The sequence below is a fragment of the Protopterus annectens genome, chromosome 1.part1 (genome assembly GCF_019279795.1).
Source record: "Protopterus annectens isolate FY-2018-M chromosome 1.part1, PAN1.0, whole genome shotgun sequence".
In the NCBI taxonomy this organism is placed as follows: Eukaryota; Metazoa; Chordata; order Ceratodontiformes; family Protopteridae; genus Protopterus; species Protopterus annectens.
In genome coordinates, this window is record NC_056726.1 from 1,347,263,319 (window position 1) to 1,347,283,271 (window position 19,953).

The window sequence follows — 19,953 nt, forward strand, 5'->3', positions numbered from 1 at the left end:
CAGCCCTTCTGATAATTTCCTTATATATGCCTCCCACTTCCCTTTTTCTAGAGGTGGTACTACCCCTTTCATTTTTTACACTATGGCTGCCTTTCCATTTGGGGAGATTGTTACTGCTATACTTTTTTTCTGTCTTCTTACCATCCTCTGCTGATTGTCAGCTCTCTTTCCCAGTCATTCAATCAGTCCATCTGCTCCCTTGTAGCTTAGAGGTACAAGGGTTGGGTTAACTGAGATGTCACTGTCATACTGTAGATGGATAATATGTTAAGCCCCCCCCAGTATTGGTTCCAATTTGACTTACTGGCATAAGGAGTTTGTATGGTGGGCATCTCCATCTCCATGAGGATGTGCCTATATAAGAGTCAAATCCTCAAGTGTGCACAATGGAAAACATAAGGCTATACCCTGCTTCAGCAGTTGCACCTTCCCTTCTCTGTTGTCCCACTTATTTGTAAATTGGTGTGCACTCTGCTGTGCTTTCTGGAATATATTGGCAACACAAACAACAATAAGCTTCCTCAATGCACATTCTGAAAGAGGCAAGTGGACATAGCCCCTTAACTCCTCTTTCATCTCTCATCAGCTCCTCCGGTGGGGCCAGTAATTGAACCTGGTCACCTGGGCCATAGGGGTCAAGCACTTTACTCTATGAAGCTGACTCATGATGTTCTTCCTGTTGCTGTTTGTTACGCCAATCTCTGATGTCTTCTTTTTTCCTTCCATTCCAGTTTTCTTGGGGGGGGGGCAAAGTATTTTAATGGAATCAAAGACTGCTGCATTCTCTTTTAATACAAAACGCAGATTTGCTGTAATCTCCTCATTCAATGATATTATCCTCCCCTTGCTCCAATACCTAACTAAAAAAATCTAGGTAGCAAATCCTCATCACTTTGAGAGCATCAATTTGCTTGTTTAAAGCAACTTATCTAAAAAGTCCTATACAGTCCAGATAAAATACCATAGCAGGGAACTGACCACAGCACTCTAGCCTGTAGTAATATCTCCTCCTTTGTTTTGTATAAGAGCACACAGGCTAGTCTGTGCCTTAATGGTCCTTTCCTGCTATTGCCAGTTCTGTAAATTCTCTTAATCTTAGGCAGAGGTACTCAGATTCAGGAAGGGCTTAGTCCCAAAAGCACTCATGTTTTGTTATTTAAACTGTTGCTTTTAATAAAATTTTTTCAGCCTGGTGGATTGACTGCTCTTTGTACATTTTGCTTAAATGGTACTTTCTCTGGAATTGTAAGGTATGTTAAAAGATGCAAACAGGGTGTCCCAGAAATAATAAATGGAAATACATTTCAGGACAGAGACTATTACTCTAGTAATACAAGGCAAGTAATCTATACACAACATGTAGTAACAGTCCTTGTATGAGTCACGTTAGTCAACTAAAAGGGTAGTTAAAGTTTAAGATACAGAAGGTTGAAAAGAATACCAAGTAAGGTATCTGACCATTTCCACATGCTATATCTTACACAATATATATTTTTGTTAACAGACAAACTGCTCTTGGTGGGGGAATGTGGATAGAAAACTAATGGAGTTAGGGGTAGCTGCATTTTATAATATAAAACTTTATATTCCCTTGATATGATTCAGTCTTAGAATGAAGAGTTTTAATGTGAAGTGTGAAGTATATCATGGGGTTTGTTTTAATAAACTTGTAAAAATACACACCAATGAAAATTAAAAGAAAACATAGTTGAGGGGTTAAATGATTAATACTGAAATGTTTCAAAAATATGAGAAAAAACAAGGCATACATCCCCTGTGAGGCATTATTCAAATTTCTTTGAATGGTACAAGCTACTTGTTTTGAACATTTGTATATGAAACAGAAACAAAATGTTCTCTGGTGTGACACATGGGTAATGGATCTACTTGAGAGGGGAATACCAAGGAGGACTAAGATGCGACACAGGGGTAATGGATCTACTTGAGAGAGGAATACCAAGGAGGACTAAGATTCTGATATGCAAGAACTGATATGCTGAGCAGGTTCCTGTAACATGAAGAAGAGGAGAAGACAAATGTCTGATACATTTGATGCAGGGGGAGTCTAATCTGCTGCCATACCACTGGGCAAATTGTAGCACCAATCACAACACTGGAAGCAGAGTGTTTATAGGGTGGGTGGACTTGGAGTAAGATGACAACTATTGCCAAAGTGGAAGGCAGGATTTGCAGTGTATTTACACAGGGAATGTGGAGCTCAGGAGCTCATATCACTGCTGCCATGCACATTGAGTTTGGTATCTGTTAGCTGATTAGCTGGAGACAGTGGACAGACTGCAGCCAGTCTGGCAAAGGTTCTAAGGGAAATGACCACTGTTATATTGTGAATGTGTCTGAACATGAAATGGAACTGGGATGGATGTGGGTGGGTGGACTTCACTTTTTGCTGGTGAATGTAAGGGGTCTATATGTGATGATATGAGATGGTATCAAGATATGAGGATCGCTGCTGCTGATCACTGTTTTCTACAACATCCTGAGCTACATACAACCTTCTACTAGAAGCGCTCAGCTCGAACAGCTGTTCAGAAGCATGGATTGAAGTTTGAATTCAGCTCCTACACAGTACCTCAAAAATAAGGACCATAACACTGCTGAATGTGTCACATATAAAAGTAATGAATCATCACATTATACCACTAAGCTAATTTATTTACACAATATATGATTTAAAAATGAAAACCTATATAGTCAGTCATACAATCTTAATATTCTTCTGACTTCAGTATTACTTGTTTAACTGAAATATTTCCCTAAGTGTGAGTCATATGAAAAGAAACAGACAAATATACATGAGAAATCTATCATATTATAAATTATGTACAACTGAAATAAATCATATTAAGTAAAAACGTCTGAGTTTACAGCATCTCTTTGTATATGATCATATAAGATAATTCAAGATCATACAGAAGGGTTTGCCAACACGCAAAGTAATTTGCAACAATGACACTGAAAATGCATTATTTCATTATGCATACTACCTTCTTGTGTTTTTGCAGTTCACCGTAATCAATTTCTGCACATTACAATATTTATTTTTAAAATTTTGAAAATTTTCATTTGGCCATTTCATTACCTGCATTATATAATGCAGGTGATATTGCTTAGCATTTTCCCAGATTATAATGTAGGTATTGTAAGTGAATGCGTTTTTCTCTTTCAGTTATGAATCATTTCAACAGAATATATGGTTTTGTTAATTTCATATAAATGGAATAAATTGTGACGGTATGAGCTAGCAGAATTAATACTGCTCTTGTAAAGAGCATTCCTGGGTAGATATAAAGGATTTTTGAAACAATAACACAATATTAGTTTGGACTAGAAAAAACAAAGAACTAAAGTTTAATAAATATGTAGCATGTCTGCAAAAACTGCTGAAAACTGACCAGTTTCAGGACTGTTTTCAAGTTGCACTTCACTTACCTGTCTGATGTATGTCACACAAATGCTTACGTTTAACAATGTGCCATGTAGTAGAAGTGATGTATCACTTCCAGAAATACATCTTATCTTATGCCATTTGCCACAACTAAAATGTTGAGACTTCATTCAGATAAAGAGATTGGTACTACACAGGAATCAGACTTTTGTTTTAAAGATAACAGAGTCATAATGGCTACAGATACTTGAGACATTTCTATGTCAGAATTAAAATAACTTACCACATTTGCTGGACGTACTGAGCAGATATTAATTATACATACATAAATGCACATATGGTCACAAACCTGACCCTGTATTCTTCCACTTTCTGGGAATTTTGAGAAAGTGAGATAACCATTTTCCAAGGCAATTTTTATTGGTCTTAATAGATCTCTAAAATACTGCAAATAGGAGTGCAAATAAGTCAATAAGAGCCCAAACTTCAATAGGATTTAATCGTTATGACTGACAATGTCACAAGCTAAATCCATTAACCAAAAATTAACACTTTATTAGTATCCAAAATTGAAAATCTATCCATGAAATTATTATTTTTTGATTTTCACACTATTAGTGTGTGTGTGTGTGTGTGTGTGTGTGTGTGTGTGTGTGTGTGTGTGTGTGTGTGTGTGTGTGTGTGTGTGTGCATGTGTGTCTGTGTGTATATGTATATATACAAATATATGTGTGTGTGTGTACACACACAAACATACATATATATATATATATATATATATATATATATATATATATATATATATATATGTACAAAGACAGACAGATAGATAGATAGATAGATATAATGTGTATATACTAGGCACTACCGGGCTTTAAAGTATGTAAGTCACTTGAAGGGTTTAAGTACAACAACGTCAGTTAAGATATTTACATTTGGCTAGAACTGCTAAATTATAAATTCAGTAAGCACATCAAAATTCTTTCTAACCACATAGATGCCAATACAAAAATATATTTCTTAATAGGCTCTGCTCCACTGGATGTTCATTTAGCAACATATAACTTCAGAAACACATTACTAAGTACTTTAATAAAAATAATGGATTCCTATTCCATCTACTGGGTAAGGTTAAGCACCTGAAAAGACAGTCTATCAGCTAATGAGTATACAAACCACATGAGTCATAGAAGTCATTCTTAAGAGAATGTGACAAATAGGCATAAATAGAATGTATCATTTTATATGATGACATACAACTGCCATCAACATAAATATTAGGCACTACATGGTATTTCATCCCTTTGCCAGGTCCTACAGTAGTAGAGTCACAGCTGAAATCTACGTATTTGTAAGACCATGACATAAAGGTCTAAAATCTCATGTATAACAAAAGGATTTATACCAACACACAATAAACTCTTATGAGCTATGAGACTCACTACACTGTTTTTTTAAAAATGCATGGTGTTCCAGCTTTTTATCATGTTCCGTTTTAGATGATAGAAAGTTTAGAATTTCATGCATTGTATAGTAAGCTTTGACATGTTAGTATCACTGTTTTCATGTTTGTGGAAGATACATCATATTCTATCCTTTACCATGTCTTGAAATGTTTCATGAAATTTAAATAATTCAGTCCTGAATCACAGACAAGTAGCACTGCATATATAAAAAACATCATCACTGGAAAGATTTGTGTCACTCTGTACTATGAACACCAAACAGAGCATCACATACTTTAAATTTTTTCTGACATGCTGTGACAATGCAAGAAAAAACATATTTGGGCATCGGGACTACACTATGTTTATGTAACATTTGTTTTATTCCATGACATCTAAGAGTAGAACATGCACTAAAGAGACTCCAATACACTATATTATAAACAATAAGAGTGTAAAACTATTACCTTAGCACATTGCTGAGTCTGTACTAACGACTCACACTCAGCAAATATTAAACAAGACATGCATAACTAAACAAATGCAAATGTATTTTCATATACAGTCATGCAACACCAATGGCTAAGACATACCCACTGCTACTGATTCTTTGGATATCAGATATATTCAGGTTTATTTTGGTGGTAGTGTTTTTAATTTTTGCCATTATTTATGGACTTCTGAAATCATACCTTATTTATTTATTTATCATTTCTTAAAAGGTCAATTTAGTGTAACTTATCAACCATCATGCTTTGGGGAGATGGACAAAAAAGCATCTGGAGAAAGTCCACAAAGATATGGAAAAACATACTAACACAAGACATTGAGAGGGAATAAGGATAGAATAGCACAACCCTTAACAGTGAGGCACAAATGTTAGTAGTGAGCTGCATGCTTTCCTAAAAATTGTACAGTACTATTCAACAAACCAGTTTACTGAAAATGAAGGAAAATTTAACCTTATCTTCTTTCAATATGGGGTTATTTTTTATTAGTTAAGGAGATGTGGGCATTACAGCCCTCAAATGCAATGAAACAGATGAAAACTACAAAAAAAATACTTAGTTATTGATGTAATGTATAACTACTCCTAGAATGCTCAAGACAAGTATTTCTCTCTGAGGAAATGGATGCTTCATTCATACTTAGAAATTATACTGGGAACCTATGAAGATAAGAATTCAGACAATACACTGTAGTACAAATACACAGTTCAGTATACCTATTAACTGGGGCACTGCCCCTTTAAGAAAGTCACTGCTGCTGAAAGCAGGCTTTGGAAAACTGCAGCTGTTATAGTCTCTGGTGAAGTTCAGTAAGCCTATTCTCAGGATTTGCATTATTTTTATAAAGTACATATATCATATAGCAGACACCATGTACAGAATTCTGCATAACAAGAAAATGCAGTTTGCCAAGTTTGGTAACATTTTTTCATAAACAAGTTAGACCTTTCTGGTCATAAAGTGACAGAAGGTATTCTAGGATTGATGCCAACACAACAATGGAGAAAGGGGATGTTGCTAATAGGGAGGACTGCAAATAGGAGTACAGAAAACAGGCAAGAGGGAGCCAGGAATCTGCTGTTGAAAAATGACAAAAGGAACCAAGGTATTGAGAGCAAATACCTAGAGAGGGAAAGGTAATGGACTGGTAAGGGCCAAGAAGACATTTGAGCTGCAGGCTAGGGACTGCCTTCCCTACCAGGGATTGATATTACAGTAAAGGGGAAGAGAAAGGGGTAGAAATTCCTAAGTGAAAGCCCTGCTCTGATAGAGTTTTTAGTTGACTCCAGAACAGAAGCTCCTATTAAAAAGGGATAATTAATAGGGTATATAGAATACTCCATGCTGGCTACGGTGGTGATGCTGCAGTAGCGTTGTCGCCTCACAGTAAGACGTTGTCCTGTTCAATTCTTAGCTAAAGCGTCTTCTGTGTGGAGACATGCGTGAATGGGCGTACCTTTGTTGAAGGTTGTGCGTCAGAGCCGGCAACTCGGTACGTAAAAATCTACTGCCAATAATTAGCAGACCGGAGTTCCGCTGTGGCGACCCCTAACGGGGAAAAGCCAAACGACAGCCATAAAATACTCCATGCTAACTGTAAGTATCACTCAGAGCAGATTAGAAAAGATTGAGAGGAGAAACTGGAAAACCAATTGAGCGGGGAACAATGGGAGGACATGTGCACATCTCCCAAATATACAACAAAGTTCAGAAAATGTAGGATTTGTGCTTGGAAGTGCTTTCATGGGTATTTTTACAGCACAAGCAGATTTCAAAGAATTTTTCCTTAGGCAGACATCAAATGATGGAGATGTGATGGGGAACATATATTTTCTTAAGGTAATGAGTTGACAGACTTAAAAAAATCCTTACTGAGTGCGTTGTCAGAAATATTCGGTGAGCAAGTGGTTGTAATTAAGGAAATTAATTCTTCTGAGCTCGGACACAAGATCAGAATTTGAAATCAAATTCTAAGGCAGCTGCATTTGAAGCACTGGATCTTATAAAAGATATAAAAGAACTGGAAGATGGATCCTTAGAAAAGGGAAGGAGTGAATTGCATAGAAAAAACGGGAAATTTTGGGAACAGTACATGCAGAATAATGTTCAGGAGAAGGAGGAATGAAGTTTAAGGGAAGGCAGGAATTGAGCAAATTATGTAATGTTGGACTGACGATAGTTACAAAGAAAGAAAATGTGATGTTCTGTCTATGTAAAAGAAATGTTGTGGGTTTAGTTTGTTTTATTTTGTCAATCTCTTAACTGACAATTTAATAAAGGTGTTTAGGGAAAAAAAGGATGGCCCTCTGCTATTTTTTTTTTTTTTAAATTAATGACTTTTATTTGCATGAGTGAGATGGTTAATGAAATTCAATGCATTTAATGTAGCTGTATTCCTCTTCAAGTCAGACCTTTACGGAAAAACATTTTTCAATAAATGGTTTGGTTTTAAATGTTATTTTTTCAAAATAAAACAGACATTAATCTGCATATATGTGATGTTTTTCCATTTTACTTTATTGGCTTTTTTTTGGTGTTATTCATTTAAACTTCTTTTCAATTAACCCAGCTTTAGGAAGAAGTAAACAGTACTTGCGTTTCAATCAAAGCTTAATGAAAATCTAAATAACTTTACACAGAAAGCAAATAACCTTGGTAAGTATTATCCATGCAAGCAAAACAACCTGGTATAAATGTGATATTTAATTTGTGGATTGCAGTGTAGATGTTTGCTGTTGTCTTTATTTTTTGTTAGTCAAAAAGCCAAAAAATGCAGCACTTAAGGTTTTCAACAAAACATGGTAAGAGGTGTAGAATGTCATGTATTTTCATTACCATTGCCCTCAGTGTAAGTCACATCATGTTCTTTATGCAATCATCTGAGGAGTACTGTGTTGTTTTAGGAAAACAAATGTAAATATTGCAGGTACCTCTTCTCTGTGCTGTAAAAATGGAAAAGCGTAAAGTTATGTTATCAGTTTCAGTTACTTTAAGAGAAAAACTCCATACAGCAGTGTTGTTTATAACACAGTCCAGAAGCATGTGCTACAATATATGGTAACCACATATAAAAACATTGCAGTTTATTAATGCTTAACCTTCCAAAACCCGTGATGAAATGCTGCAAAGAACTGTTTTAATTTCACTCCACTAGATCTGTAACTGAATCATTTTATGAAGGCACTAACATAACCAATGTATCAGCACTTGTCTTTGAAGAATTATTTTACTTGTGAAATGGATAAATGCTGAAACTAATAATTAACTATTCTAATGTCAACTTGAATTTTACAATAAACATTATAACAAGACTTTGTTGCACTACAATAAATTTCGGTTAGGCAAGAAAAAATGGCATATAGTATCTGTTTAATTTCTGCAATCAACCTCAAGGTGAAGTTCAAATACAGCATTCACAGAATTTCACTTTTAGACATGCCTTGCTGACATATAGAAAAAAAAATGAATAAGCAAACAGGAGGGCAAATATTCACATATGGGTGAGTAACATCATGGCAAAAAAGCCTACAGCAGTAACATATTTCTTCCCACTGCTTTCTTCATAAAGGTTGAATAAATTGAAACACTGTGTTTTTAGCTCTAGTACTGATGTATACTGGGTTAACTCATCTAATATAAATCAGTCAGACTCAACTAAACATAGTCTCCACAACTATCTTAAGTCTAAGAATGATCTGTAACATACAGAGATAAAACTCTGACTATGACCTAAATTACCTGGATTTGATAAACAACCCCAGCAGTGGGGGAGCCCAGTTGGATAGAGAGGAAATAGCCTCTCTTAGGGGGTGGGGTATGAATTGGGCTTGCATTTGTAGCCATGATTTCCTTAATAGAGACTAAAGAAACTGGCTGTGGTGCCTTCTTTGTGGTGGTGGTTATGGTAAGGTTGGAAGGGATATTCCTGTTGGCTTATATTCCCTGAGGATGTACGGGAGAGTCTAGTTCTGACATGCTCATTGTAGACTTTAGCCAGAGGTGTTTAACGAACATGTGCAGGAGGAGAGGGTTTCCAAAGACAAAAGCCCTGGTGGCTATCTGAACGATGATTTCTGTGATCAGCTTTCAATCATCGGGTTGCAGAGGACTGACTAATAGTGGAGAACTCAACAGTCAGCAGGTATCTGGTAAAAAAAATCTGTTTTAGAGTTAAGAAATGCCATGTCTCTCCTACTTAAAAACTTACCTACCAGTGTACTTACCTTCACAATTTTTTTAATCTTTACTACTGAAGATCGCTACTAAATAGTGCTTTTTGGACAGTGTACCGTTAATATTCTAGTTAATGAATACCAGACAACATAGACTTAATATATCTACATTTTTTTTCCAAAATTCAGAGATAGTGATTAAGCAACTTAATCTTAATTATTCATGACCATAAAGAATATTCTGTCTTTGCTAAACTAACAGGTAAGTGGTAACATATTTTAGCCATTTGAAAGGAAAAAATGGCAGTTATGTACTTACCATAATGCTAAATCCATATTGTCTTCTTCCATCCTCCAAAACTTGATGGGTTACAGATCCATATAGATTTGATGCCGGCAGCTTCTAGACCTCTAGATGTTTGGACCCAAAAGACAGGCTCCTCCACTACTCATAATTCCTCTCTGAAAACTCAATGCATCGGATGAGTTTGCCTACCTAACACAGCAAGATCTCATATTGATAAAACAAATATATAGAAAACTTGTTTCATTGAATTGTTTCATTGAATTGCCTATTGTGTTTAATTGTTATTAAACAATCAAGTGTATTTAAGTCATTGTATAAAAAGCTGTTTTTTTGTGTAAATATCATGGTCTCTGAAAGAAGAAGGAGAAGGTGGCAAAAAGCGCAAATAAAATAAAATAAATATTTTGGTTTAAAGAGTTTGCTGAGTCGTGTTGAGTCCGAAGTTTATTATTTACTCCATTGATAAAACAAACATATGGATATGGGCATTTGGAAAAAATAATAGAATCAGTGACTATATAAAAGAATGCTCCAAGAAGGTCCAGTGCATTTATTTGGGAGCTCAAGAACAGTGGTAATTTGGTAGGGGGAAAAGGGAGGGAAAGTTGAGGAGGGCAGAAGAATACAACATGGAGCTAGCATTAAGGTAAGTACATAACTTTCATATCCAATGTCTATTCCGTCTGTCATCAGCTAATGGGACAGAGTCCACAGCTACCTAAAACCCTTGAAGGTCTCATGGAAGGATATTCAAGAGGATGATGGAACCAAATGTAGTACTAGACCAGGATGGCAAATCCAATTTGTAATGGGATATGAATGTATGTACAGTGGACCAAGTGGCTGCAACGCAGATGTTATTGATTGGATCTTTGGAAAAGAAAGCTGTGGAAGTAGCAATGGCTGTAGTAGAATGAGCTTTAGGATTATAAGGCAATGATAATCCTTTTGCTTTGTACACAGAGGAGATACACTAAAATAACCACCTGGAAAGGGTGACTTTAGAAATGTCATTTCCAAACTTAACAGCAGAGAAGAAGATAAAGAGGTGGTCTATTTTCCCTGAAGGTTTTAGTATGATGTGGGTAGAATCTCAATTGGTGTTGAACATCCAGCAAATGTAGACTATATTCACCTTTGTTCGAGAAATTCTGAAAGAAACTGGCAAGTTAATCATCTGATTCAACATAAAGTTCAAGGTCACCTTAGGAAGGAAAGCAGGGTTAGTTCAAAGTGACATCCTATATTTTTGAAAAATCAAATTAGCTTTCTTACAGGAAAGAGCTTGGAGCTCTGAAATCCTTTGAGCAGAAGTGAGTGCTACCAGAAAAAAAGTGTTTTCCAATAAAGATATTTCAGCTTTGCAGTTGGAGCTGATTCAAAGGGAGGTATGGTTAAAGTCTGGAGTAAGAAAGAAATATCCCAAGGTGGACCATGATCCTTTAAAGGAAGGAGAAGGAGAAAAGAACCCCTTAAAAAATCATTTAATAACTTCAGTAAGGCAATAGTAGTGTGGTTCTCTCCTACATTAAAATTAAAGATACCAGCCATTTCAACCTTGATATTAAAATAAGTAACCCCTTCTTAAAATAGGTCAGCAAGATAATCAAAATAGAAGGGAGTGGAGCTGAAAAGTAATCCATACCACTGGAGAAAATCCACACAGAAAATCTTTTTCACTCACTTCTGTACACCTTTCTAGTAGAAAGTTTTTGAGAGGATGTTAGGATATGAAGTACCTGGCTGGAAAGCCTGGACATTCTGGCCATCATTGGAACTGGAGAAACCATGTAATTAATTTCAGGGTTGCTATGTTCCAGTCAGGCTTGCTGGATGGATGAGAAATGACGTTTGGAGGAGGTTCTAGCACCCAAGTAGAGTGTCTCAAGTGAGGCCAGAGAAAGGTAAAGCATAATATGCCGATGCCAAAAAAGAATAATGAGGATCGCCTTCACCTTGCAACACGTGGCTTTCTGAAGAAACGTTTGTATGACTGGAGTGGTAGGATAAATGTATAGGAGACCTGGAAACCAAGTGTGGACCAGAGCATCCCTTGGTGACTGTCCCTCCTTGGGAATCAGGATAAAGTTGATGCATCACGTGGAGCTGGATGGGGTTGAAAACATGTTTCAGCATGGCTAGTTCCAGTGGCTGAAGATCTGGGCAGCCACAGCTAACTGAGTACCAATCATAAGACAGTAGAATGGACCTGCTGAGCCTGTCTGCTAAAACATTGGCTTTCCCAAGGATGTACAAGGAAACCAGAAAGCACTGGGAAGACATTGTTCACTGCCACACCAGCATGGTTTCTTGTCATAATGGTTATGAGCATGTCCCCGCCTGTTTGTTGATGTACCAGACTACCGACATTTTGTCTGTCTGAATCAAAATCACATCCATGTGGGGGGAATCCTGAAAGGCCTGTAACACAAGGAAGGTGGCTGTCATCTCAGAGACTTTGATGTGAAAACTGACCTCTGTGGCAGTCTATATGCCTTGGACTGTCTTTCCCTCAAAATGCCCTCCACCCCAGCCCAGCAGGGAACCATCCACATTCAGACTGGTCAGAGGGGTACTGTAGAATAAAGAGGAAGCACAGAGAGACTAGAGTACAGTCCAGCCACTGAACATGTTGCCTGCATGTCTTGGTGACACAGACTGGGAAATGCATAATTTGGGATAAATCAGACTATTGAATTAGAAAAGCTCACTATAACACTCTCATGTAGAATCTGGCATGAGGGAGGAGAGTTACACAGGCTGCCATAGACCCTAGGAGATGAGGAATCCACCTGTCTGGTGGTTTCAAGTGAGAGAAAACTGCTGACACTTGTTACTAGATAGTCATGATTCATGACTCCTGGAGTCTGGATATTTATAAAGTTGTATCCAGGTGAGACCCTATGAATTCTATAGTCTGAATGGGTGTTAGTTTGGAATTTCCCACATAGATCATGATTACCAGTTGGATAAATAGCTGGAGTGAGGTACCTCTGTCTTGGACTAGTAGATTCCTAGTGGCAGCAATAATGAGACATTCATCCAAATATGAGAACACCCAGAACCTTTGCAGTGTGAAATGAGGTATAACCACTGCTATGTCTTTGATGAACACATGAAGGGATGTGGTGAGACCAAGTGGCAGCACACTGAACTGAAAATGCCTTGCTACCAGACACAAGCAGAGGATCTCTCTGGACTGCCTGACTATTTTTTGTGTCCAGGAAGTCTACCAAGCACATCCAGTCATCCTTCCTCAGAAGAGGCAAAATGGACTGCTGTGAGCATCTGGAATTCTGTTTGTTTCACTTACTGGTTCGGGTGGCTGAGGTCTCAGATGGGCCATGGGTTCTTGCTTTTCTTGGGAATCAAAAAGAATCTTAAATAGGGTCCAGATCATTGCTGCTCTGGTGGAACCTGCTGGATGACTCATTTGTCTAGCAATTTTCTGATTTACCGAGTTGCTGTCTTACTCTGTGAGGTTGGAATGTCAGGAAATCTTTTTGAGTTTGGAGGTAAGCAAAGGAAAGGAGTGTAGCCTCATGTTATGATTCTCTGCACCCACATATCTTGGGTGATAGTTGTCCAGGCTGTGTGGTACAGAGGCAAGTGCCCCCTGGCTGCTTCCAGCATTTAGGAGTCTGGCAACACTTCAGGGGAACTTTAACAGTTTGTTGGTGAAGGAGCCATAAAACCCTTGGTTCTACTGACCACCTCTGCCACAAGGGTGATGTGCATTGTTGTTATTTCCCTATTTGCCTCTGGGAGACCTATCACAAATAGTGTCAGGTGTAAAACACTGCAATTTACAGAACCAAAGCATCTTACCGCACTTCTGGTTCTCAGAAAAAGTCCTTTGGGGTGGAAGAGCAGATACCAATGTCAGACAGGGTCTTGCCATCCTGATCACTTCTAGAAAGTGTTTCATTCACCTTATGTCCAAAAAGGGTGGAATCATCATAAGGGGCATTAATGAAGGACATCTTGAAATGTTCTGCAAAATTGAAGAGACGCATCCAGGCATGTCTGCATATAGAAGTGCTGGAGCCTGCAGCTCTCAATGTGCCACACACCACTTTGGACAATAGGCACATGGACATGTTACTGAGGGATTGTACGGTAGCTAACTGTGTATATATGGTTTTATGGGACTCCACTCTGTAGTTAAGGACTCTGAGAGTGACTTGCAGACTTCCTTGGTCAAGTCCCTCAGAAAGCTTGTTAACTGAGCTAAATAATTCAGTGTCTCTAATGCAAAGGTCTCTAAAGTGTAAACCTGCTTTCCAAACCTATTCAACTCCCTGGGAGATTGAAAGATGGATTCTGAAAGTTCTTTCTTTATGGCCACTGTTACCGCAATGTAATCCACCTCATGACCCTTGCTCCAGTGTGATCTGCTTTTACGGAAAATAAAATATTGTCTGGTTTCCAGGGAATTGGTTCTTCCACATCTGGATTTCTTCCCAGCCAACTGCAAAACCAAATCCACAAGTTTGTCAGCAGGAAGGACCACCTTAGCAGTAGATGGGTAGTTACAAAGGTCTCAAGGAATAGTAACTTCTCTTGGGAGGTGACATCAGTGGACTATCACCTCCCCCCCCACACTGTCTCAATAACTCTAGAATGTCTTCAATGGAGATGTCTTCTGAGGGGAATCTATAGAAACCTTCACATTCACCAAAATTGGTATCCAAAGTGATGAACTCCTTGTGGAAGTCTAAGTGCTTCCTTTTAAAAGTTTGTTTCTTATGTAATTCTACTGTGGGAAGCTCTGAGGAAGACTCAGAAGCAGATGGTCAGTCCATAATCTGGACTGTCTCAGGGCACCTGAGAGCTGGCTGTCTGGTGGCAACAGGATGAGGAGCCAAATATGTCAGCAGAGCTGTGGACAGTTATGAGCATGGTAGGGAGAACTGAAGCTTAGATTTAGAGAGAATTCTTTCAAAAGCCTAAGCCAAGACTGATGCTGAAGCTGTCCATGTGGGATCTGAAAACCCTGACAGGAGCACATCTTGAGAACTGATCCAGCTGTGTCTCAGAAGCAGGAACTGGAGGCAAGCTGTTGAGGGTCAATGTGCCAACAGGAAGGGAAGTATCCAAAATCCTCAGAGTTTATACAAACACACCCCAACACTGGTGCCAACCTCTCAGCTCTAGGACTTGAAATCCAATGCTGTATGAATCAACCAGGTAAGAGGTACTGTCAGCTCCAACACAGGTAGTCCCCAAGTAATGCTTGGATCCAAAATCACCAGATCCAAGAGTCAAATGAGTGAAAGAAAAACTAACAGAGATTTGGAAGGGACAGTTTCTGAGGCCCCCAACAGCAGAGAGTGCAGTATGGACCCCTAATTGAATCTGGGTCCTCAAAAATGTCCTCATCATCCTGTCCAAGGCAGCCTTAATCAGGCTCCTCAATGACTGCATGGATCTTAAAGAAGAAGCCATTGAAGGAAGCTTAGAGACCCAATGAAAAAACCTCTCTTGGGGGAAAAGGGATCGAAGCCAAGGACTGACAGGTTCTAGCAAGAACTTAACTTCATTGTATAAACACCTGTTAATTTCAATTGATTTATCTGATGAAGTCTATATGTGTAAGTGGATGAAAGTGTTTATTATTTTAATTTGAGTATTAAATAAATTGTTTTTAACATTTTAGAGGTGTCCGATGTCTATCCTGTTGCCAGGAGTTATATTGGAGTTTATCTTTGTTCCTGTTTTTCAATTAGTTTGTTCATTCTGTGGGATGGCAACAGGGAATGATATGGGCTGTCTGGATCATAATATGGTGAACAATAAGCAGGAGGATTGGTATGCTGTGGGCTATTTAACTTGTTTGATCGAGCATCTTACAAAACAAGTGGACCGACTGTCACAATCAGTCAGTTTTAATTTTAACATCACGCCATTGTGTTTGGGACCCAATCTGACTGAAACCTTGCAAATGACATTTCCCAATATTCTTCACTCATTACAACAACTTGGGAACCAATCAGGTGTATCCAGGGACTCTACAAACTTTGTTCCAGTTGCTGGAACTAGTATAACATTTCCTGAATCACTAAATACAGATTTTTCATTTAGTTTTGGCATTCAACCTACTGAACCTGTTTCTTTGAGTAATAAATTGGATGAATTTGATTACAAATTAACAAAATTTAAGAAATTACAGCTTGAGAATGCTTATTTTAAAGAATGTATTAGGAAGAAGATTGTTCCCAAGGGATTATGCTTGTGGAGGTTTCCCACCGGACTTATTGAGAATTCACCACTTAATTTGGAACTGGCAGCTATTTTTAACAGCCAAGGTTTTGAACTTATTGAAGTTTTAATTAAATACAATTGTAAGCACATTCAAGCCTTGTCTACTGAACTTAACAATCTGAATGATAATATTAAACATACACAGTTTAGATTTGATTATGAGCAGATTTTCCACAGTTTAAACCAACATGTATGTCAGCAAAAAGACAGAAGTTTAGGAAATTACAAAGTGATATTGCAGATTATTCTAAAGGTTTTACTTATCCCAAACCTCCAAAATCACAAGCATGGGGTAATACAAAGTTTTTTGAAGGGATTAACAGTACTTTTAATACTGTAGATACACATAATAATGCTGCTAATAATAATGCCAATGATATAACTCCAGTAACTGTTATTAATGATGAAAATTCACATGGTCATGATTTTAATTTGCAAGATGAGACACAATTCTCCCTCCCTTAGACACTCTGCCAGTATATGGGAATCTACTGGGGCTAGGATCTCAAATCAACAAGTGGATGGGAATGATGTTTTTATCCTACCCATGCAACAGTCATACCAGAGAGGCTCCCGGAATTTTTACAGGGGGTAACTCACAGAGGGGCAGTCTTCAGAGGAAGGGGAGGGGGGATAACCAAGGATAATTTAGTGGAAAATAACTATTATATCCATAATTGTAAGATTATTTTAACAAAGAAAATTATTTTAAGGTGTATAATTATTCTTTAACTAATGTGGATTCTTCAGTTGCTGACTTATTTGGCAGGGGTATGACATCTGTACCTTCTGTGACATCAAAAGGGCCTAATGTACTAATGGATTTTAAATTACTTTTAAGGAAAGTTAATTTACAGCTTTGGTTTGGTACAGAATTTACAAACAGGAGTCAGTTTTGTGTACTTAGTACTTTTAACCTACCTTACATCCTACAATTATTTGAGAGGATATGTGAATTGGATATAAGGAATCTACAAAGTAGGGGCCATTTTTTACAGAATAATTTAAACAGTGATGAAAGGCAAGTGTTGAATTCTTAGAAACAACAGAATATATGCATAATGACACCAGTTTGGGGGTTTGAACTTATGGATTATTATGATTATTATTCTAGGTTAGCCATTATTTTATATTCGTAAAATTATGAGTTAAACTCTCGGAATCAAATGAATATTGCTTATAAATGAATTAAACAACAAATTAATGATTTATTTATTGAGGGGCGTATTGATGTTCATTTATTTAATTTTTTAAGTGTGTTATATCCTAAGGTATGCACTATTTTTAGCCTAACAAAAATCCATAAGAACATTAATGATCCACCCTTTAGACCTATAATGGGTGGCAGAAATTCAATTACCTCTAGGTGTGCAGCATATGTTAGTATCCTGAAAGCATTTATTAATAAGGAAAAACAAATATGTAAATATTCTTAGTCCTTCCTGGTAACAATTAATAATGTGGAGTTCACTTGTGATGGTTTACTTGTCACAATTGATGTGAAGGACTTTTATACAGTTATACCACAACAAAATAGATATTTCCTGCATTCAAAGGGTACTTGCCAGGACCTAATTAATTTAATTGAGGAATTATTAGAATTAATTTTGTGTAACAGCAATATTTTATTTAATGATAATTATTACAAACAGAATTCTGAACTGCGGTGGTGGTGCTGCGGTAGCGTTGTCGCTTCACAGTAAGACGTTGTCCCATTAGATTTTCAGCTAAAAAGCGTCTTCTGTGTGGAGACATGCATGAATGGGCATACCTTCGTTGAAGATTGTGCATCAGGGCTGGCAACTCGGCACGTAAAAATCTACTGCCAATCATTAGCGGCCGGAGTTCCACTGTGGCGACCCCTAACCGGGAAAAGCCGAAAGACACAACATTACAAACAGAATTGTGGAGTTGCTATGAGCTCCCTTTGTGGGTGGGTGTGGGGGGGCATTTGCAAACATTGTAATGGCGAAATAAAATAATGGCGAAATAAAATTAATGTTTTTATTGATATTTGCCTCTTTCTTTGAGCCTGGAGAGCCTGGACCTGGACCGTGCTTTGGTTTCACTTATTTGTTTTGAGTGGATATATTTTTGTTGTTCTTTAAGTGAACCAGTTCTTCTTGCAGCAGTTGCACTTTGTGTTGTGGTGTTTTCCAGAATGAAACTGAGGTTCAGTGAAGGAACAAGGTCTTTAAAAGGAGATTTCACCAAGAAAGTACATCTAACAAAAGCCTTGCATACTCTTTGTTCTGCTAGGGAAGAACTTTAACCTTGAAAAACTTGTAAATGGCTGCTATATGTATTCTTATGGTTGAGAAGCTAGAGGTTTTATCAAAAGTATCTGCTAGAATTTTTTTCTTTATCTTCTTTACACTTCCCACTGACCATCAGCTCTCTTCCCTCAGTCACCCATGACCACTCATTCTTTTATGGAAATGGTTTGATAACTGGGGAGAAAAGGCATTACATTGCAGTCAGACAGATTTTTATGCACTAGTCTCTACCATGTGCCAAGTTCTTACTCACTCTGAGCATTCAGCCAGTGGAATAACATCCCCACCTCCATGATGATGTGCCTATCCTGGCAACCCATGCTCAATGACTATTCAATAGAGCACCAGGAGGTCATGTTGTGCCTCCACAGCAGCATGGCACCTACTCTGCAGACCTACCAGCTCTGGCTTGGTGTGTACTCTGCTGTGTTCTCTGGTACAACTCAAACCACAGCACTCATACCCCTCTCCAGCATGCAATTCCTTTACCTCCTCCAGAGAGACAAAGAGGGAAATGAGCAAAGCATCTTTAGTTCTCTTCCTTCCATATCAGCTTCTCCAGTGCAAGGGTAACTGAATGAGCCAGGGTCACTTGGGTTATAGGCAGAGCTCATCTACACCACAGAGCCAACAATATCTGATAGAAACTGGAGTACAGAGGAAACTGAGTAGCCCACACAAAACAAATTCAGCTGTTTGCCTTTGTATATAGTTAGTAGGGGGTTTCTGAGTTACTGTTATGAGGTGGACCACACTGGGAATGTAAGTAGGGTCCTTGGTCACTACTGTCATTGAAGAAATTACGCAATTAACTTAAGAGAGGTAAGTCCAGGTGAGGCTTGTTGGATGGGGGGGTAGAAGGCACGGCTGAGGTTCCAAATGTAAGGGCTTCTAAATCAACAGAGTTCATTGCAGGGGGCACCCTAATTGTCAAGGCCAAAGTGGACCTTTTAAGAATGACTATGGTCTTGCACAACTTGGCTTTCTGCTGAAACGTCATTATCATGGGAAATGGAGAAGAGGGTAGAGTAGCTCCTGTGGCCTATCAAGTCCAAGGGAGTTTCATCTGTTGGAGGGGTGAGCAAAAAAACATTGCTGCACTTGTTATTGGTTGGGGAAGTGAAATGATCACAGCAAGGCTTTCCTTTGCAATGAAATATTATTGATGCTTTTGACAGAATTAGATAAGGGTCACTCATGTGGCATAAAGAGACATCTGTTGAGCCTGTCCAATAATGAGGGGCACAAGCAGAAATGTGCATTTCTACAAGAAAGTGTTGTGATTGGATCGTCCATTCCCAGATATTCATGACTGCCTGATGGGGGAGCATGACATTGTACTGCCTTGCTTGTTGATATACCACACTACTGATACATTGTCTGAGTGTATGGCAGTTTTAACCTGTGTATGCAGTCTTGAAACAAGGAGGAACACTCTAATTTCCAGGATGCTAATGTGCAATAAGGCCTCTTGTTGAGTCCAAGACTCTTGGACCACCTGCCCTAAGCAACGGCTTCTCCAACCCTACCAAGACAGATGCGTCTTTGGTGAGTGTGATCTTGGAATGATCTGC

At 38.1% G+C, this 19,953-nt stretch overlaps 1 protein-coding gene across 3 annotated transcripts in view; it reads right to left on the reverse strand.

Moving 5' to 3' along the window:
- LOXHD1 (lipoxygenase homology PLAT domains 1) overlaps positions 1–19,953 on the reverse strand; it is a 2,432,812-nt gene that overhangs the window by 1,911,977 nt on the left and 500,882 nt on the right. For 2 of the 3 annotated variants that reach the window (XM_044082024.1, XM_044082011.1), the window contains exon 3: positions 8,291–8,302. The exons of the other annotated variant lie outside the window; for it this stretch is intronic. In XM_044082024.1, the coding sequence (XP_043937959.1) occupies positions 8,291–8,302 (12 nt within the window). The remainder of the gene's footprint in view (positions 1–8,290; positions 8,303–19,953) is intronic. 3 annotated transcript variants of the gene reach the window in all.